The 22,156-nt window shown below is 43.1% G+C and overlaps 1 protein-coding gene across 6 annotated transcripts; it reads right to left on the reverse strand.

Annotated features, from left to right (window-relative positions):
* Window positions 1-172: 172 nt before the first annotated feature.
* Window positions 173-15,697, reverse strand: LOC139381978 (sideroflexin-1-like). Of its 6 annotated transcripts, none has more exons than XR_011628605.1 (12): window positions 12,396-12,481; window positions 11,152-11,325; window positions 10,316-10,486; window positions 9,413-9,511; window positions 8,452-8,527; window positions 8,262-8,347; window positions 6,874-7,001; window positions 5,173-5,222; window positions 4,649-4,698; window positions 4,455-4,502; window positions 4,133-4,307; window positions 173-3,512 (listed from the first exon to the last, which is right to left on the reverse strand). XR_011628605.1 is itself a non-coding variant. In XM_071125873.1 (12 exons), exons 2-12 carry the CDS (start codon window positions 12,479-12,481, stop codon window positions 4,211-4,213), a joined length of 1,065 nt encoding a protein of 354 aa, XP_070981974.1. In that variant the 5' UTR covers window positions 12,482-12,720; window positions 15,614-15,677; the 3' UTR covers window positions 173-4,210. The 6 variants fall into 6 exon arrangements, 4 of the variants coding, with proteins under 4 accessions (XP_070981974.1, XP_070981977.1, XP_070981976.1 ...); XM_071125873.1 differs by adding an exon at window positions 15,614-15,677 and having other exon boundaries at window positions 173-4,307; window positions 12,396-12,720; XR_011628606.1 differs by having other exon boundaries at window positions 173-4,307; window positions 4,608-4,698.
* Window positions 15,698-22,156: the final 6,459 nt, after the last annotated feature.

Genomic DNA, 22,156 nt, shown 5'->3' on the forward strand with positions numbered 1-22,156 from the left:
GACTAAATGAATAGTGCAAGCCTTGCATGTTTATCAGCATGATCTAGCTCTAGGTTAATTTTTGTTCTAATCACACTTCCTTGACCTCCCCACCAAAAGGACCAGAAAACAATAATAGTAATAGTAGTAATAATAATAATAAGCAAGTGAATGAGTGAGTTTTACAATGGTGTCAACTTGTTCATGAAATACATGGTATTTATTATATTCAATTATGGACATAATTTAATTAATGTGACTTGTGGAATATCCATTTACTCTGCATGTGTACAGTACAGATGAACCAGTATCTACCAGGATTTCAATTCAGTCAATTGAAATGGAACTGCCTCCAACCCTGGTATTTACAGTTGAAAGCCATGGCATAAATGTAGCAATGTTTACAGTATGGCCATAATAACACTGTGCTGCAGTGCAGCTGATTGTCTATGGACGATGATAAACATTTGCACTAAAAAGTATGAAGAATCTAGCCTGGTTCCAGATCTGTTTGTTATCTTGCCAAATTCTATGTTCGCTGTCACACTAAACAAGACGGCACAAACAGAACTGGGACCAGGCTATGTGGAGTCATTCCTAAAACTAGAGCAATATAATAAAAAGTCTGTGAGAGGAGATTCATTCATGACCACTGACGTCCACTACAGTGAAATGTCTTGTTACAGACCCTTAAGAATCACGAATGTCTTCATTGCACGTCTCTCAATTAAATATCTGATTTAATCGAGAGACGTGATCAACTACCAAGCACAGTGGGATGGTAGGCATACCATACAGTACCTCAGTATTAGTCATAATACCCATAAAACCTAGCGGTTAAACAGAACTGGTTCCAATCGTTAAAATAAGGGCTGTGATTCGTGTAGGCTTACGCTGGCATGATGCTTTGATAACTATGTAAATCTCTCTCGGACAATAAGGACTTTTATCAATATAGTCACCTGCATTTACCCCCGAAAACTGAAATGCTAATGTGGCTATCATAAAGAACTACAAATGCCATGATGATCTGAACGAGACTGCCGAATCGAGGCAAAGTTAAGAATCTCTGGATTAACTATCTAATGTTAGCGTCAGCTAGAGATGACGAGAAGGAGCTTGCAGGTATGTCGTTTTGCATGTCGTCTACTTTGACACTAATTAGCATTTTTGAATCAGAGTAAATAGAGACGAATAGATTGATAAGTCACCTTGTCCGAGAGATGTACATGGTTATCAAAACTTCACGCTAGGGTAAGCCGGCACAAAACACAGCCCTTATATAAAATCCCCTAAGAGAAAAATGAATGGTGAAAAAACAATTGGAACCATTTCCCTGTTTGACCGCTAGGTTTTATAGTTATATCTGTCAGCGTAGTGTTCAGAGCATGGAGGCAATACCAGGAGACAGGCCAGTACATCAGGAGACGTGGAGGAGGCCGTAGGAGGGCAACAACCCAGCAGCAGGACCGCTACCTCCACCTTTGTGCAAGGAGGAGCACTGTCAGAGCCCTGCAAAATGACCTCCAGCAGGCCACAAATGTGCATGTGTCTGCTCAAACGGTCAGAAACTGACTCCATGAGGGTGGTATGAGGGCCCGACGTCCACAGGAGGGGGTTGTGTTTACAGCCCAACACCGTGCAGGACGTTTGGCATTTGCCAGAGAACACCAAGATTGGCAAATTCGACACTGGCGCCCTGTGCTCTTCACAGATGAAAGCAGGTTCACACTGAGCACGTGACAGACGTGTCACAGTCTGGAGACGCCGTGGAGAACGTTCTGCTGCCTGCAACATCCTCCAGCATGACCGGTTTGGCGGTGGGTCAGTCATGGTGTGGGGTGGCATTTCTTTGGGGGGCCGCACAGCCCTCCATGTGCTCGCCAGAGGTAGCCTGACTGCCATTAGGTACCGAGATGAGATCCTCAGACCCCTTGTGAGACCATATACTGGTGCGGTTGGCCCTGGGTTCCTCCTAATGCACAATGCTAGACCTCATGTGGCTGGAGTGTGTCAGCAGTTCCTGCAAGAGGAAGGCATTGATGCTATGGACTGGCCCGCCTGTTCCCCAGACCTGAATCCAATTGAGCACATCTGGGACATCATGTCTCGCTTCATCCACCAACGCCACGTTGCACCACAGACTGTCCAGGAGTTGGTGGATGCTTTAGTCCAGGTCTGGGAGGAGATCCCTCAGGAGACCATCCGCCACCTCATCAGGAGCATGCCCGGGCCTTGTAGGGAGGTCATACAGGCACGTGGAGGCCACACACACTACTGAGCCTCATTTTGACTTGTTTTAAGGACATTACATCAAGTTGGATCAGCCTGTAGTGTGGTTTTCCACTTTAATTTTGAGTGTGACTCCAAATCCAGACCTCCATGGGTTGATAAATTTGATTTCCATACATCATTTTTGTGTGATTTTGTTGTCAGCACATTCAACTATGTAAAGAAAAAAATATTTAATAAGAATATTTCCTTCATTCAGATCTAGGATGTGTTATTTTAGTGTTCCCTTCATTTTTTTGAGCAGTGTGTATATATTTAGTTATTTAGTAAACACTCATCCAGAGTGACTTACAGGAGCTATTAGGGTTAAGAAACTTGCTCAAGGACACGTCGGCAGATTTTTCACCTAGTCAGTCCGGGGATTCGAACCAGCGACCTTTCGGTTACTGGCCCAATGCTCTTAGCCACTAGGCTACCTGCCGAAAGAGCGTGATATGGGGCGGAAACATTATGCCTAGATTCTATCCTAGATAAACCTTTCTGCAGGCATATCATTGTCATCAGTGCAACTAGGAATGTGCTTATTGAAACCTCAGTAAGGAGTGCACACGCAGTGTCATAGCATCTCTAAAGGTTTTCTTCGTAACAAAACAGACAGGGTTACTAGGGTGAGAGGGGTTGATAAGGTTATCTGGTGGGACAGTGTGTGTAAGTACATTTCCAAGGGCAGTGGTGAGAGAGGGAAGCTTTGCTCGTCAACTGGGTAATGTTCATTAGGGCACACTGAAGCAATAGGTTTTACAATGATAAACAAAACCCTGGCAGACGCAAAAAGGAATTTAATAGCAAGCCAGTCTATATTGTTATCATAAACCAACTGTTGTATTTTACTACAGACTACAGTTGAGCCAATTTGAGGGAGTGGATATCTAGCAGATTCAATTGAACTATTTTCTAATTCCAAGTCATGACTGGTTTCAGTGTACACAGCTTAAAAGGTTACGATCTCAAACACATTGGAAAAAACAAATACACTTTGGGGAGAAAAAAATCTCTCTGGGATTGAAAACGAGGGGTGATCTAGTTTGGGGTGATTTGATAGAATTTGTCATTCAGTAACATTCAGTAATTAAACAACCCCAGGGAGGATAAACGCACAAAATATAAATAAAATCAAACCATAGTCTGTTTGTCAATGTAGCAGTATAAGATGTGTCACACTATATATGTCACACTACGCTCGCATGCGTTTCATTACTTCGAAGAGGCTTTCTCCCCTTGTCTCCTTTCCTGCATCTATACTGAACAAAAATATAAAACACAACATGTAAAGTGTTGGTCCCATGAGCTGAAATAAAATATCTGCAGGAATGTCCACCAGAGCTGTTGACAGAGAATTGAAAAGGTAATTTCTCTACCATAAGCCACCACCAACATAGTTATAGCGAATTTGACAGTACGTCCAACCAGCCTCACAACCGCAGACCACGTGTAACCACGCCAGCACAGGAGCTCCACATCAGGCATCTTCACCTGTGGGATCCTCTGAGACCAGCCACCCGGACATCTGAGGATTCTAATTGGCTGGGCCTGGCTCACCAGTGGGTGGGCCTTGCTCCCAGTCATGTGAAATCCATAGATTAGGGCCTAATTTATTTATTTCAATTGACTGATTTCCTTATATGAACTTTAACTCAGTAAAATGGTTGAAATGTTGCATGTTGCTTTTATATTTCAGTGTACAATCAGAAACATTTGACTGGTAGGCTTTCACCAATCATTTCAGACAAGGAAGCTTTGTAGGACTGAGACGCACCCCTCACTATCACCTCTCCCAAATAAAACATCAAAAAGCCTAGAACATCAAACAAACAGGTAAATAAAAAAATATGCATAAATATAATATTCTCTTTGGCCTTACAGTTGTTCTCACTGAGCTGTAGTAGCAAGGTCCAACCAGCAGATGGGGATTATGCGTGGTGGGTGTTATTGTGTGGTCCTAAAGGCCTTTGTTGAAGAAGACAGTAGTAGTGTGGGGACTGCTATGTAGTATCCTCTCCTGAAGATCTGTCTCCAGGCTGCTCACTGCCATAGAACTACAGAGAGAGAGGGGGAGGGAGAGAAAACAGGCCAGAAACAGAGAGAGAAAAATACATTGATTATTAGAGAGTACAATCTCTATGTTAAAGAAAAGCAGATCCACTGTCTATAGCTAAGGTATGTAACATATGGCCATACTTTACCTCTTCTGTGGGAAGAGGGCACAGCACAGAGGAGTTGCAAACACCAGACTGAAAGAGAGAAAAGAATGTTTGGTAAACAGTGCAATACAAGCAGTACGCGGAATACAATCGTGACGTGCAGTATTCAGAACATGTTATGGTTATTTTGCTTACAGCGCATGTCATTGAGGAGAATTACTCCCTTAGATACTTACCACAGACCCACCAGTCCCACCTGTACTGGGGCGTTTAGGACTGGGAACCGCTGAGGAGAAAACAGAGACAGAAATTGTGAAAGCAACTCCAAGCTGAAGCAATTTTTTATGAAACCAACGGACAGTATATAGACAGTACACTGACAGTATCGAAGAGCTTAACAAGCCTGGTCCAAGATCTGTTTGTGCTTACTCAAAACAGCACAAACAGATCTGGGACCAAGCTAGAGATTGTGGATCAACACAGGATATCAGACACGACAAAACACAGAAGCCTGGATTTCCACTGGCCTCTCATGACACCAACAAACAAGTAGCATATTTTACATGGCTAAACCCCACACATAGAATGACACTATTTAATTCTGTGGTTTGAACTCCAAATAGAGGGTAGGCTTAGTACAACAGTGGCTACATGCCACAGATTATCCTCCACACACACTGACTGTATGTAGTACCGGCTCCAGTAAACCCACTGACTGTTGAGAGCATGACAGGCATCCATTCGTCTCTTGTAACATTACCTTCATAAAGGCTTTCTTCTCCAGGGCGTTCATTATCACAGGTGGGATAGCTGTGGACAGACCGAGAGAGAGAAAACAATGAGGACTTTCAAGAGGCAACACGTATTTTATAAAATGCGTTTTTTGGCAGAAATGCCTTCTGGAACATGTTAACTTTCATGTGCCTTAAACTTGCATGCCATCTGTAAATATGAATACAATTGTTAAATCGCAAGCATAGTTGGTTTAGCCACAGAAAGACAGGAAACTTCCCGCTAGCCATGATTGGCTGAGATAATGGATGGGCTGGACATGGCGAGAGAGAGAAGTTCGGATTGGTCTGCCATGTAACACGCTTCAGTCAAACATGAGCTGCTCAGTATGAGTAGATAATCCTTGCTACTGCAGCTTTTTTGAAAGATATTACCTTAGCCATGGAGAACTTCAAAAGTGTTGCTACTGCCCACAACAACATTGCTGCCCTGAATTTAGCCGGTGCTATCGACAAAGATCAGTGGGGAAAAAGTTGTGATGGACTACTTTCTGCACACGGTCAGTGTGAACCTGTGTGACTTGACACAACGTGGACCAAATAAGCTGTACAAACGAAATGGAAACACAGGACGTCTTAGTTAGCTAAAGGGTTTCAAGTCTGCCGTGAAGCGTTCATCCATGTATACGGCTAAGAGTCCAGCTAATTTTTCAGATATTATACGGTTTCTAATTTAGTCAGAAAGTCATTTTCATTGCAAGTTAAAGCATACTGTTGGCTAGCTAGCGAATGTTAGCGTGCTGCTCGCTAGCTAACGCTACGTGTATGATCTGTGTAGTAATATTATTTGTATCTGAGGAAGCCATTTGAATTGCTAGCTATAGCCTAATGTTAGTTAGCTAACAATGAACTTAGTTTGTTAGCTTTAGCTACTTGCAGATTCATACTATAGCATTTCATGCATAGTGGCTAGCTATGACAATCTGTTTGTATTGCTAATAGTATGGGTTGGGATTATGGTTAATCGTTTAGCTAGCTAGACAATAATGACCCATCCACTTAGCTAGATGTGGCTTGGGTTGGTTATAGCATTTCTTTCACATGAACCATCAATTTAGACAAGTGTGTAAGCATCTAATAATTACACTATATTTTTGTATGTGGACACTTCCTATGCAAATAACCATTTCACTGTACCATTTACCCCTTCTGTATCCTGTGCATTTGACAAATAAACTGATTTAATTTGATATAGTGTGTGTTTATCAGAGACGGTAATGTCAAGAACATGACCTGCACCAAAGTCACATTAGGATATAGACAAGTGTATTTTTAACTGGAGTTTTTCCCTTATTGTAGGCTACTACTTTGGTAGTTTACTATACTACCTTACTAACTCTGTTTAGGACATGGCCTCACACATTCATTCTTAAAGAGATGGGTGGGGCTAAGGCTTAAGAGGGTGTGAACGATGCTGAATAGGTGTAGACAAAGAGCTCTCCAGTAGGTGTACTAAAACATTGAAGGGCCATTTTCTCAAAAGCAGGGTTACATATTAATCAACTTTCAAAGCAGAATTACTTTCACATTGTTCCTCTAGTGCAGTGTTTGATACAGCATTTTGTAGCTCGGAGTCTCTACTTTCATCCAATGTAAAAAATAAAATAAAAAAAAAACACCAGTCCAAATCCAGGTGGTCAGTCACATTGTGTCCGAAACACAGTGCTTACCCATAGCTGGCACAGCCATGCCAATCCTGGACACCACCACCTGGATGATGCCTGACTTGGCAGCGGTGACTGACTCTCCTAACCGGTTCCCTTCCTCGTCTGTCACTGGAATGCCGTACTTCAGCTCCCTAAGAAAAGGGACATAAGGAGAGAATGAAATTCAGCCAAATCATGTTGCTATGTCCAAAGTTAACCAGGATATTGTTGCATATGAGTCATTCATGATTTGAAATGCAAGCAAGCATTTTAGTTTGAAAATAAAATAAAGCCATCCTTGAATAATTTGTGTAAACAATAAATCGTTCCATTTCGGCAATTGTATTCACGAATGCATGAGACTGTTTTTAGTGTCGTTTGAATGTTATTTATTTAGTGTTGCTTACATTGTTCCAAACGATAAGAAAAACAGCACCTGTTTGGCACACACAATAAGCACACAGCACTTGCTCCTTACCTTCTTTTCCTTGATCTCCAGTATTTTCCACAACTTGTCAAATGTATTCCACATGTCTGACTTCCCCTTTACCTCCTGAGCAACCAGTAAACATTCCCCCGTTTCGAGTTTATTTGTCACGTTCTCGGCATTCATTTTGCTGTCACGTGTTAGTGTTCAGAGTTTGTTATAACCAATTTATTGATCGCTATAAATCAGGCCCTATTGGTCACGTGCATGCGATGCATACATGTGTCACCTAAAGAGAGCAAGGGTTGAGGGAATGTTTTTCCTACACAAAAGAGGGATTTCGGTAACAAAACTTGTCAGAAATGGCTGTAATTATGTTGCAGCTTCAGCAACACGGACAGCGCGATTAACACTGTTGATTTTCTGTGGTATTGAGGAGAGTGAGGAAGGAGTGCTAGTCACAAAGTCAATCGCTGAGATTTGTGCCACAGCAGGGAGGAGAGAGACACAACGTAACTAGTCAGTCACTCAATGTAAAATATATTATATTTTTTTACTAAGCCCGGCCCTGCACAATCAAATCAATTGCCGTCGCACTCCCGAGTCATTTGTGTGTCTTCATTATTTAATCAAACAGAGAGTTTAAAGCATCAGACAAGCTCAGTGCATATAGCTGATTTGAATAAAACACATAGGAAGTGTCTATATATGGAAAAATACACCATTTAAAATGTGACCAATCGATTGTTCGACAAAGACGACTCTCGGTTGCATTGAACGTTGATAATGTGTTGATTCAATCACAAATCCCACAGTAAAGGGAAACGCTGATAGTGTTAGCTAAGGGGGAAAAATCTGAACTTCACTCAACTTTCTAATCTCGTGCTTCTCTGCGTGGGCTCACATTTCTTCTGCGCGGCAGTCCTGGGGCACACCCGCAGCTTAGAGGGAACATTGGTTGTGGTGTCTTTAAATTCTAGCTCACCTCTGCCTCATGAAGGGGATGTTGATACAGTTGGCAGCCGCTACAGCAAAGAAAGGGACGAACCGGCTCATGACGGCTGGAAGGCGCTGGGGAGAGACAGTTTGTTTCAATGTTGATTTTTCATGGAGCTAAAATGTAAAGCGAAGTGTAAATCAACTTGAACTAAGATGATCCTTAGACAGTCCCGTACCTTGGCTAGAGACTTGAGTCCCAGGGCTGTGACTACAGCTCCTGTGGTGGCACTGATGTACGCTCCAGCCAGCTGACTGAGAGAACATAGGGGCGCACATTTACATCTTAGCATCTTACTAAAACAATTTACTGAGCCTCAATAATGTTCCTGTTCCAAGCATTTACCAGAATCTAGTCTTATCTAATACGCAGAGAGAGGTCTCAAGTCACAATGCATACGGAATACATGCATTCAAATCATAAGCAATATTTATTGCAAAACTTGACAAGTCAGGCAGACATGACGATGTACAGTTCAGGAATCTCTCCACAGTAATAATGATTTAAAATGGTCCCCAGTCTTTACATGCTCTTTCCATATAAACTGAGAAGCACCAGCATTGCTTGTTCTCATTCCGCATGTTTCCTGGTTAAGTAGGTGCATATAAATAGTCTAAAGTGGCACCCTTGGCCCCAGACCAGACCCATGTATGCTAATGCCTTGCTTCCTATATCTACTGCAGACAGTGAAGCAGAGTTACAGATACAGCCTTTCAGGTGGAATGGAGGAGCATGCTGAACTAAAGAGTGGGTTATTATACCGCTGTAAGGGGAATGTAGTGGACTGGGGTTCCACTGGCTAGCCTCTGCTTTGCCCTGCATGACAGGAGGCCCCCATACAGAGCTAGGCTAGGGGTGCACCTCAATAGTCTACTATGGTCTTCTCTCCTTGTATCTTTTCCTTCATCTGCACCGATGGAGAAAGAGAAGACCGGTGAAAGCAACAGCGGGGAAATGTTATGGGGATTTGCTCACCACCTACCCATGTCCTTTCAGATCAGTACTGATGAAGGAAAGCAGATGAGGAGAGGAAGATACAGTAGCTAAGGCTATGAGATGCACCATAGTACTAGCCAGTTACAGGTACTGTAGGGCTGGTTTAGTAATGTGGTTGTGGTGTAAGTGGTCCCAGTCCCTACTTGGTGGTGAGGGCAGCGTCTCCACTGCGGTTGCTGTAGTTGACCACAGCGTTAAAGGACTGGTTCACCCACTGCCAGAACACAACGGCTGGAGTCGTCCTGGAGGAGTAGAGGTTCAAGAGAGGTGAGAAGAGAGGAGAGGAGGAAAGAGGGTCAAAAGGGGTGAGGGGAGGAGAGAAGGTGAGAGATGTTAAAGGGATTACAGAAAGGGGAGATAAAAGGGAGGGGATATGGAAAGGCGAAATTATGTAAAAATGGGAGAGAAGGGTAGGGAAAAGGGAAAGATGAGAGAATGAGGACAAGGAAAGTGAGAATAAGCATGAATAATTTCTGATATTTCATTGAGGCAGATTGTTTGAATTTCTCCTAGAAGACAAAGCTAAATCATGACTTGTAAAACAGCTAAAAATTTAACTTTCCACTTCCGTGCAATGTTTACATAATGGTGTTACAGTGCGACTTAAAAAAAATATAACCTTCATTTTAGTAGGGAAATCCCATTGAGACCAAGGCCTCTTTTTCAAGGGAGCCCTGCATGTACACAAATCATACAAATACAATGCATAAAAACATAAAATAGTTATAAGCAATTCAAGAAAAGCAGTCACATTCCTAAACACGGAGGTCCTCCATCAACAACCTGAACTGCCCTAGAGATAACAGCCTCAAGGTGCAGAGTGCTCTACAGGAAATTCCATACGGGCTGCAAAAACACAGAATGCAGATTGACCTAATTTCGTGGTAAAACAGGCTGAATTTATTTCACATAATCTATGCATTTCTCTCAAACAATTTCACCATCTGATATTTTGGGATTGTTTTTTACCTGTTCTGTATGTTATGCTACACACAAATTGTATTTAACATGTATTAAATTGAAAACGGAATACACCCTAGTAGTACCTGTAGAATGTGAGCATGCAGCCGGTGATGGTCATGTTCATGGGGACCTGGGCAGACATGCGTCCCACCACCACCATCTTTTCACCGGTGTCAGGGTGGAAGGCAGAGTCATAGATGTACTTGGCTCTCCACAGCTCATCTTCTGTCAGACCTGGCTTCACCACTCCTAACCTGGACACAAGTACATCAAACTCTTTAAACAATGAATGAATGAATGATTGACAAATATTCAGCATAAAGCATAATATAAGTACATCCGTTGTTTTAAAGGAATGTGCCCATTTCTGCATTTGTTCATTACAAAGACACAGCTTAGTCTTACATATTTATTTTTGTGTTTTCAGTTCATCTCTGGTGTAAGGGAGAAACCAGTAGGCCAGATGTTCCAGCCTACAGGCCAAGCCTAATTAGTTGTTTGTCTGTCAAATGTTGTTTGTTTCTTTTTCTTATTATGCAGTGGGGGGAGGAGGGGGGGGGTCAGGTTATGACGACAGCTAGCTAACTTCTTGAACTCTTCAGTTCAGAGACACTGCTATAGATTGTTTCCGTGCTCATACATGTCGAGCCACAGAATCAATAGATTTTTGGTTTGATGCTTCCAATAATGTAAAGGAATTCCTTCCCAGGCACCACACACCCCATCGTACGGAGAGGGGAGTAATGCAGTAGCTTTCCAAGGTATCATCATTTTCCTTCCCAGGACCTCACCCCTCCTCCATCTATACCTGTTAATTTTCCAGTGACCCATGTGTTCTCAGCATCTCACTTGACAGCAGTTCCACCCACCCGTTCCGCCACATTATCCTCACCCATCCTTCCCTCTCCTCCCACCGTACCTGTATTTCTCCACAGTAACCCGTGCATCCTCCAGGGTCTCAGAGGACTTCAGAATGTTCCTGGGGTCAGTGACGAAGAAGAAGTGCTGGGCGCGGCCCATGAATGTGCTCTGGTCCCATCGTGGCTCCTTGATGTTAATGTCCAGGGACAGATCTCCAGACATCCTTGTTTTACTTTGGGACCGGTTAACAGAAACATATGTTAGTTAGGCATGGGTTTAATTCTCTGCACATTTGACAAAAACTTTCTTCAGTGACAAAAAGAAAGACAAAATAGACCTTGTCAACAAATTCAACATATTTCAAAAGATAAGTCCTTCTCCCCAGCTAGGCCTAAGCCTTGATAGCACGGTAAGTCCCCTACCTCTCCGATTCATTTATAGCTCTCACTTCCTCTCTTTCTCTGTGGCCAAAACAATCCTGATTGGAGGGGCCTACTGCACCTATAGTCTCCTCCTCAAAATCCTAATACAGGAGTGTTGAATACAAAAAGTCAGGCCTTATCTAAATTCTCTGACAAATTAGCTTGCTCCTAAATGCATCAGAATTATTAGTCTAAACATTATTGAAAGGAATTACATTGGCATTCTGAACCTTCTTTTAGCATTTTAGGCATTAATTCAATCTGAATTAAAAATCAAATCAAATCATCAAATAAAATTGTATTTGTCACATACACATGGTTAGCAGATGTTAATGCGAGTGTAGCGAAATGCTTGTGCTTCTAGTTCCGACAATGCAGTAATAACCAACAAGTAATCTAGCTAACAATTCCAAAACTACTACCTTATAGACACAAGTGTAAGGGGATAAAGAATATGTACATAAAGATATATGAGTGAGTGATGGTACAGAGCGGCATAGGCAAGATACAGTAGACGGTATTGAGTGCAGTATATACATATGAGATGAGTATGTAAACAAAGTGGCATAGTTAAAGTGGCTAGTGATACATGTATTACATAAAGATGCAGTAGATGATATAGAGTACATTATATACATATACATATGAGATGAATAATGTAGGGTATGTAAACATTATATTAGGTAGCATTGTTTAAAGTGGCTAGTGATATATTTTACATCATTTCCCATCAATTCCCATTATTAAAGTGGCTGGAGTTGAGTCAGTGTGTTGGCAGCAGCCACTCAATGTTAGTGGTGGCTGTTTAACAGTCTGATGGCCTTGAGATAGAAGCTGTTTTTCAGTCTCTCGGTCCCAGCTTTGATGCACCTGTACTGACCTCGCCTTCTGGATGATAGCGGGGTGAACAGGCAGTGGCTCGGGTGGTTGTTGTCCTTGATGATCTTTATGGCCTTCCTGTGACATCGGGTGGTGTAGGTGTCCTGGAGGGCAGGTAGTTTTCCCCCGGTGATGCGTTGTGCAGACCTCACTACCCTCTGGAGAGCCTTACGGTTGTGGGCGGAGCAGTTGCTGTACCAGGCGGTGATACAGCCCGACAGGATGCTCTCGATTGTGCATCTGTAGAAGTGCTTTTGGTGACAAGCCAAATTTCTTCAGCCTCCTGAGGTTGAAGAGGCGCTGCTGCGCCTTCTTCACGATGCTGTCTGTGTGGGTGGACCAATTCAGTTTGTCTGTGATGTGTACGCCGAGGAACTTAAAACTTACTACCCTCTCCACTACTGTTCCATCAATGTGGATAGGGGGATGACCAGTCCAGCACACAGTCTGCAAATAGGTTACTAGCTGTCTTTTACATGCACATCTAGGCTATGCATCATCTGACCAAGGCTACATCAGAGCCTTGCAGTACAACAATAAACAAACTGAAAAATGAAAAGCCTAGCTTTCAGCCACTAGAGTTATCATGATGTTTGGTTTCCTAGGTAGTCAGATGATAAACAGAGGTCTTTCTAGCTGAATGGTCTATCTGCAGACCACGTTTACTACATGCCATGCCCACTACATGTCACTTAATACATGCCGTGCCCACTGCCATTCAGGCTACAAGCTTGCTAGGACACTGGCACAGTGTCCTTCACTCCCACCTGTCGAGTACTGCTTTCACGCAGTTATTTTAACGTTATGGCGAGGGTAATCACTACCCAGTATAGCCCTTGATCATGACACTCTTGTTAAGAGGCCAGACACTCTGGACATTAAGACTCGTGGCTTGCGGTATGGTTTTGGAAGCATTAGGACCTTATTTTTCATATCAGTGCGAAATTATTTTTTTAAAGTAAAAAAGTTAAATTGATACACGCCTTGATAGGGTTAGGGTAATGTTCCCACACGGCCATATCTATAGAGTGCATTCGGAAAGTATTCAGACCCCTTCCCTTTATCCACATTGTTACGTTACAGCCTTATTCTAAAATTGATTAAATTACCCCCCCCCCCCCCCTAATCTACACACAATACCCATAATGACAAAGCAAAAAGTGTTTTTTAGAAATGTAATACAAATAACCAGAAATACCTTATTTACATAAGTATCAGACGCTTTTCTATGAGACTTGTGCATCCTGTTTCCATTGATCATCCTTAAGATGTTTCTATTAAGGAGTCCACCTGTGGCAAATTCAATTGATTGGACATGATTTGGAAAGGCACACACCTGTCTTTATAAGGTCCCACTGTTGACAGTGCATGTCAGAGCAAAAACCAAGGCATAATGTTGAAGGAAATTGCCCGTAACGCTGAGAGACAGGATTGTGTCGAGGCACAGAGCTGGGAAAGGTTACCAAAAATGTCTGTAGCATTGAAGGTCCCCAAGAACACAGTGGCCTCCATCATTCTTAAATGAAAGAAGTTTGGAACCACCAACACTCTTCCTAGAGCTGGCCACCCAGCCAAACTGAGCAGTCGGGAGAGAAGGGCCTTGGTCAGGGATGGTCACTCTGACAGAGCTCTAGAGTTCCTCTTTGGAGATGGAAGAACCCTCCAGAAGGATAACCATCCCTGCAGCACTCCATGGCAGATGACAGCCTACTTGGAGTATGCTAAAAGGCACCTAAAGGACTCTCAGACAATGAGAAATAAGATACTCTGGACTGATGAGCCCGGACTTGTCTTGAACCCAATCGAACATCTCTGGAGAGACCTGAAAATAGCTGTGCAGTGACACTTCCCATCCAACAAGACAGAACTTGAAGATCTGCAGAGAAGAATGGGAGAAACTCCACAAATACAGGTGTGCCAAGCTTGTAGTGTCATACCCAAGAAGACTCAAAGTGTAACAGTTCTGTAACGACAGATGCTGGGAGACTAGAAGCAAGTACTGGGTGTAGATTTAACAATAAGTAGACAAAACAAGAACAGTGTCTGGACAGGAGAAACATAACATCAATGCTGACCATGCTGGGGGGGGGGCGCACTGTATATGCACATGGTGTAGCTCTTTAAAAAGAAATCAGTTAAAATATTTTTTGGGGTGGGTGGGATGTGGAGGGTTTAGTTATGTTATTCTAATAAAAGTTATTTAACCACCTCGTTTTTCTGTTCTTATGGCTCTCAATTTTACAATAGAATTTAAGCTAAATTATCCAAGTGAAAATGCTAAACTGTAAAATGCACCTAGAATGTTTGTTTGATGCTAATGCAAAATGAAAAAAGCTAGACAGGTTAGAATTATTATTTTCCTAATTAGTTAATAAAATACGATGTAAATATAATCAAGGCTTTTAGGAAACAAATACCAAGACATTTGCTTGTTATTATGCATTTGTCTTCCTGATAATAGTGCACAAATAAATATCCACATTCTGTAAATGACAATTGAGTCCCATGAAGTGACAGGCGTCGATACTTTCATTGTTGATCAATAGTATACGAGTAAAATCAGACTGTTCTCCAATGCGTTGATAACGTGACCGATCTTATTTATTTTTTTTACGAGACGACGCCTTCGTCAGGACTAACAAAACAAATTGGGTAAAGTACATGGACATGTGAATCCATTTAATTTCGTTTTAATGGACACCTTATTTTACATGGACGCCATTTCCGTTTTTTTTAATAGCGTCCGATATGGCGCAACGATATGCTACTGTAAATAATAACTGTACCCTAAAATTACAAAGTGAACCCAAGGCAAGCTTTAATGCAATAACGCATGTGATTGGTGCCTGACACTCACGACAGGTAAAGGAGCAGCGATATGAGTGCAGTTAACGTTATCAAAATAGGAAGCGAACGATAGCATGCTTAAGTTTAGGTAGCTAACGTTTGACCATTTCAGTTTGCTTGTCCAATATTGTAGCATGTGAGGCTGACATACTGTCTTGATATAAATGACTATATTGTGAACGAACACGGTGACTTCTTACTATGTGCAATTAAAAAACACAACCACTAACGTTAGCTAGCTAGATGGCTAACTTCTAGCTAGCGCACGTTTAAGAAATAGTAAACTGCAGAACGTTCGCGTCTTCCGTTAGCTCGAGGTAGCTACACATTTACAACATGTAAAACACTGCCAATAAAATCACCAAAACATACCTAGCTTCAATGTCAAGCTGTGCTCACTCTACACACCTTGCAGAGACTTGAAAAACAATTACTTATTCTTTGGGATTTCGTTGGCGGATCCCATCCAACTTTTAGGTGCATACACCGCCACCTACTGTACGGGTGTGTGAAGCCATTCACTGCCTACCTAATTATATTATTTGATACAATATTATAAAAACTGGGCACTGAATGCTGATTGGCTGACAGCTGTGGTATATCAGACCGTATACCACGGGTATGACAAAACATTTATTTTCACTGCTCTAATCACGTTGGTAACCAGTTTATAATGGCAATAAGGCACTGAGGTTTGTGGTATATGGCCAATATACCACGGCTAAGGGCTGTATCCAGGCACTCCGCGTTGTTGTGCTTGAGAACAGCCCTTAGCCATGGTATATTGGCCATATACCACACCTCCTCGAGCCTTATTGCTTAAATAACAAATTGGGGGAAAGGAAAATTGCCCTACCACCTATTAGCCCTCTATAAAAAAAAAAACACACACACATTCCAGTATTTGACCTTATCTAGTCCTACTCCAGAAGACTAGATAAGGTAAAACACCCCCTGCAACTGTTCTGCAGTAAATCCTTGCAATCTAAAGTACTTCTCTGCCGCTGCCACCACAACCTCTATTTTCTGTGACTTTCGATCCATTTCTGCAGTACAATTAACAACCATGGCTATGAATGCTAAAAATCCCACTTTACTGAAGCACATATTATTCCTATCACTCTCTTGATCTCTGCCTACTCACAGGAATCCTCTCAGGATCCCTCACCCTGTACCCATGCGTCAGCATACGGCACTTTCTGTACTACTCTAACCCTGGCAACCTCAATCTGCCTTTCTCTCACAGGACATCTCTGATCTCCAGCCCCATGATCACCCCCACAACTAACACACATTTTTCTCCACCGATGTGTGTTCCGCACATTCCTTCATCTCATGACCATTGTGGCTGCTTCGCGTGATGTATTGTTGTCTCTACCTTCTTGCCCTTTGTGCTGTTGTTTGTGCCCAATAATGTTTGTACCATGTTTTGTGCTGCTAACATGTTGTGCTGCTGCCATGTGTTTCTACCATGTTGTTTTGCTACCATGCTGTGTTTTCACGTGTTGCTGCCATGCTATGTCGTCTTAGGTCTCTCTTTATGTAGCGTTGTGGGGTCTCTTGTCGTGATGTGTGTTTTGTCCTATATTTTATTTAGTATTTTTAATCCCAGGCCCCATCCCCGCAGGAGGCCTTTTGCATTCTGGTAGGCCATCATTGTAAATGAGAATTTGTTCTTAACTGACTTGCCTAGTTAAATTTAAAAAATGTCCTCCTGCACACCTAGGCATCTCCCTCTTACACACTGCTGCACTATGCCCATAACCTTGACACCTAAACACCATAATATTTTCATAACATAAACTCTCACGGGATACCTGACACTTCCTACATTGACCTTATCTGCTAAAAACTCTGCATCAAAATTCAGCATGACATATAATTTCTTCTCCGTTTCCCCACCGTATCTACATCTCACCAAACAGCGCTGTCACAGACATTGGGAATCTTCACTTTCAACTGCTCCTCAACACTTAATGCCACCCCTGTTATTACATCTTTCAACGGTGTCCTGCTCCGGAGAGCAAAGCACTAATCTCGTAATCCGGAACGCCCGCTCCCTCTGGGTTGAGGAAACACAAAATAATAGAGTCCACTCGAGTTACCTAACCCAACAGTCACCAACCTCTCCTCCACCCAACCTGACACCACATATGTATCAACCAAAAAGCACAGATACATTCTCTCAACAAATCTCACTCCTACTGTGCCCAAATCATCCTTATCATCCTTGGGACGAGACCTGAACTCAGCAGTCCTCACCGCAGGTACTTCACTCTCAACAAGTTCCATCTCTGATCTAATGGAGCACGTATTCCTGTTTTTGCTCTTGACGCCCACCTTCCTCACAGCAATCATAACTGCACCTGCTACCACATTTAATTCATCCTCACTCTCGTCATGTTCCATTTCCTCCTCAAGCTCTTCCAAAAGTTCTGGGCGATCCTCCATTCCATATTCACTCAAAACATATTCTATATCGCTCCTTTTTTTCTTGTCTATCATCTTCTCCTTCACCAGATCTTCCAGAAGGCCTGTGTAATCCCCCACTCCATGTTTATTCCTAATATTCTCCACTTTCTTCCTTACTTTCTTCCTTATTTCCTTCCATACTCCTCCGTAAGCATTTAGCTTCTTACTCCTACTAAAAAGGTAAAAATAACACCCATACAAGATAGAGGAAACTAACTTAATCCACCCACAATAAAAAAAAAATAACACATTGACAAAACCAAAACCCCCTAACTCCCACTTCTTTCAAATCTCCATACAGTATCTCCCTTCTCAGGCTCTATGACTTGAGAGGTTGTACGGCTTGTGAAAATACTCCATGCAACTCCTCTGCTGAGAAGTCTTTCAGTCCCAGGAACCATTCCACCGCATCCACAATATCTATTTTCCTGGACTTCCTCTCCACCTTGGCAGTGCCATTAATCACCATAGAAATAAAGGTCACAAAGTCCACCTTATAACCTTTAACATATCTGGGTCCTGATGTTGAACAGCAACCACTGCAGCCTTCAGTGAAGGCCTGTCCACCACCATGGACTCTTCAGGAGCACCATTCAAACCCTTTTAACTGCATATGAAATGCTCTCAAAAGCCCTGACATTAGCCACCTCATTCTCTTTCACCCTTGTTGGGCATTCCAAAGATGTGGCTTCATGGTTCACACCACAATTGCAACATGTCACATTTTCCTAACTTCTAAAACACATGATATGATCTTTTCCACTAATTGACTTGGCTTCTCCCCTCTGCAAACACTTGAAACATGTCCAAAAGCTTTACAATGATCACACTGCATTGGTCTTGGAACAAATGCTCTGAGTTTATACACTGCTCAAAAAAATAAAGGGAACACTAAAATAACACATCCTAGATCTGAATGAATGAAATATTCTTAGTAAATATTTTTTTCTTTACATAGTTGAATGTGCTGACAACAAAATCACACAAAAATTATCAATGGAAATCAAATTTATCAACCCATGGAGGTCTGGATTTGGAGTCACACTCAAAATTAAAGTGGAAAACTACACTACAGGCTGAGCCAACTTTAACTTTATGTAATGTCCTTAAAACAAGTCAAAATGAGGCTCAGTAGTGTGTGTGGCCTCCACGTGCCTGTATGACCTCCCTACAATGCCTGGGCATGCTCCTGATGAGGTGGCGGATGGTCTCCTGAGGGATCTCCTCCCAGACCTGGACTAAAGCATCCGCCAACTCCTGGACAGTCTGTGGTGCAACGTGGCGTTGGTGGATGGAGCGAGACATGATGTCTCAGATGTGCTCAATTGGATTCAGGTCTGGGGAACGGGCGGGCCAGTCCATAGCATCAATACCTTCCTCTTGCAGGAACTGCTGACACACTCCAGCCACATGAGGTCTAGCATTGTGCATTAGGAGGAACCCAGGGCCAACCGCACCAGCATATGGTCTCACAAGGGGTCTGAGGATCTCATCTCGGTACCTAATGGCAGTCAGGCTACCTCTAGCGAGCACATGGAGGGCTATGCGGCCCCCCAAAGAAATGCCACCCCACACCATGACTGACCCACCGCCAAACCGGTCATGCTGGAGGATGTTGCAGGCAGCAGAACGTTCTCCACGGCGTCTCCCGACTGTCACGTCTGTCACATGCTCAGTGTGAACCTGCTTTCATCTGTGAAGAGCACAGGGCGCCAGTGGCGAATTTGTCAATCTTGGTGTTCTCTGGCAAATGCCAATCGTCCTGCACGGTGTTGGGCTGTAAGCACAACCCCCACCTGTGGACGTCGGGCCCTCATACCACCCTCATGGAGTCTGTTTCTGACCGTTTGAGCAGACACATGCACATTTGTGGCCTGCTGGAGGTCATTTTGCAGGGCTCTGGCAGTGCTCCTCCTGCTCCTCCTTGCACAAAGGCGGAGGTAGCGGTCCTGCTGCTGGGTTGTTGCCCTCCTACAGCCTCCTCCACGTCTCCTGATGTACTGGCCTGTCTCCAGGTAGCGCCTCCATGCTCTGGACACTACGCTGACAGACACAGCAAACCTTCTTGCCACAGCTCGCATTGATGTGCCATCCTGGATGAGCTGCACTACCTGAGCCACTTGTGTGGGTTGTAGACTCCGTCGCATGCTACCACTAGAGTGAAAGCACTGCCAGCATTCAAAAGTGACCAAAAAATCAGCCAGGAAGCATAGGAACTGAGAAGTGGTCTGGTCACCACCTGCAGAACCACTCCTTTATTGGGGGTGTCTTGCTAAATGCCTATAATTTCCACCTGTTGTCTATTCCATTTGCACAACAGCATGTGAAATGTATTGTCAATCAGTGTTACTTCTTAAGTGGACAGTTTGATTTCACAGAAGTGTGATTGACTTGGAGTTACATTGTGTTGTTTATTTTTTTGAGCAGTGTATATCCCATCTGCACTTTAGTAAGGAGAGACTCCAAATAAGAAAATAACAGATAAGACTCTTCACTTTTTCTTTAATTCACCACATGATTCATCCGAGGAGCATCAATCACTCCAGGAATATTTTTCATCTCTACCTCATCAACTTCCCACGAAGGTCTTTATTTGGTATAATGGTGTTCGCAACCATTTATATGTGCATTCCGCCAGCTACTGTGCGAATGGATAATAATTACCCCCGCATAATTATTGTAATGACCTGACTAGATCATAAAGGAACAATTGTCCAGACTGAGGCTTGAAGTTTACGAATTGACGGTTCATTAACCCAACTTTACACAGGCTACTGTTTGGCCGTAGCCCACGCCAAATAAATGAAAGACAACCCACAAGCCATCCATGACCTTCTCTTGTGAAGGCCAGACGTAAGAGAGAGAACAATGGCTAAACCTGGTCTTAACTTCCAATGCTCCATCCCCCTGCCCAACCCCACTCCACGCCACTCCGCCAACCGCCAGGGTGCTCGGCATCAGAACATTCCAGGCATTCCCGTGATTGGCAGATAGCAGGTTGATTAGCATGTCGGACCCCGCGAACACTGGTAAATACAACACAACCCACTAATAGCCTAACACATAACACACAGCTTGTCTGTGCGGGTCGCTACATTATATATTTTTTTAAAATTAAAATTCCCACAACGTTAGCCCATTTTGTTCCATTGTTGGACTTCACTGTTGTAAACTCATCTTTCTCACTAACTGTACTTTATGCGCTTTCAGCTTCAAACAACACTTCAGCTTCTGCCATCTCAACCTCCGTCTGTAAGCTGGCTCCCCTGCGAAACATCCTCACGATGACCTCTGATAGTGCCGCACCGGTTGATGTACACAGTCCCAGTCGATCTATCCCCAGGGGTACGCGCAATGCCGTCGGGGATACTCTAAATAAAAAATGTGATATATATTTTTCTCGCCTGAGTAGCCTCGTTTCACTGCCAAAAATAAAACGAAACCACCTAGTGTTCAGCGAAATAACAACACAATGTCAAATACATGCAGCCCAGTCAAATAATTAACATCCAGTCACATTAACCGTTAATCTCTCGCGGGAATTCCACAAACGGTCAGTATGTAGCCAAACGTAGCTGCTACTCATTCCGTTTGCTTGAAAATTGATAAATGGTTAAAAAAAAGCAAGGCCCCCATCCATAGAGACTCATACCAGCTCTACTGGTAGTACTGCTACTACCAGCAGTACTACACCTGCACCTGTCGATGACACAAGTTGTTCTGCTTCCACGAGCACTTCCAATGCTAGCATCAGTAATTGTACATTTGTTGTTAGCCCAGCTAGCATGGACACTGACAGTTGTGAATCTGATGCAGCCGACGAGCTACTGCCCCCTTACCTGGGGAAGCACGAACAACAGACAGGGACGTTGGACCATTGAAGAGGCGCAAATATGATGACTCCATTGATTTGGGGTTCACTTATATTGGGAGTAGTGCCTTACCTCAGCCACAGTGTGTCATATGTGCAAAAGTACTACCTCACTGAAACCTCCACTCTTGCGCAGACATTTAGAAACAAAATATGGCAATTTGAAAAATAAGCCACTGGAGTTTTTGTGAGCGAGAATTAAGACATATATAAAAGCAACAGATACCATTAATAAGAAGGGGCTAGAAGCATCTTATATGGTGAGCTACCGAGTGTCTAGGACAGGCAAGCCCCATGGCACTGTGGAAGACTTAATTCTTCCTGCTGCCGCGGATATGGCTGGGACAATGCTGGGAGAAAAGCCAAAAACTCTACAGACAATGCCTTCATCAAACAACACTGTTTCACAACGCATCAGTGACATTGCAGATGTTTTGAAACAATTACTGCTCCGCATACAAGCCAGTGAATTCTATGCGTTACAGCTGGATGAGTCAACAGACGTCGCGGCCAGGCCCAGCTCCTGGTACATGTCCGTTACGTTTATGTGGGGTCAATTAAAGAAGACATCC

This window comes from Oncorhynchus clarkii, chromosome 23 (genome assembly GCF_045791955.1).
Source record: "Oncorhynchus clarkii lewisi isolate Uvic-CL-2024 chromosome 23, UVic_Ocla_1.0, whole genome shotgun sequence".
In the NCBI taxonomy this organism is placed as follows: Eukaryota; Metazoa; Chordata; class Actinopteri; order Salmoniformes; family Salmonidae; genus Oncorhynchus; species Oncorhynchus clarkii.

What these genes read in the sequence shown, in the direction of transcription:
- LOC139381978 (XM_071125873.1), bottom strand. Translation starts at nt 12,481, where the DNA reads ATGTCACAGGAAGGCCATAAAGATCATCAAGGACAACAACCACCCGAG. An exon ending in TGCATGCTCACATTCTACAG is followed by an intron (nt 9,512 to 10,315) that starts GTACTACTAGGG and finishes CTACTCCTCCAG; the next exon opens with GACGACTCCAGCCGTTGTGT. An exon ending in GACTCAAGTCTCTAGCCAAG is followed by an intron (nt 8,348 to 8,451) that starts GTACGGGACTGT and finishes GTCTCTCCCCAG; the next exon opens with CGCCTTCCAGCCGTCATGAG.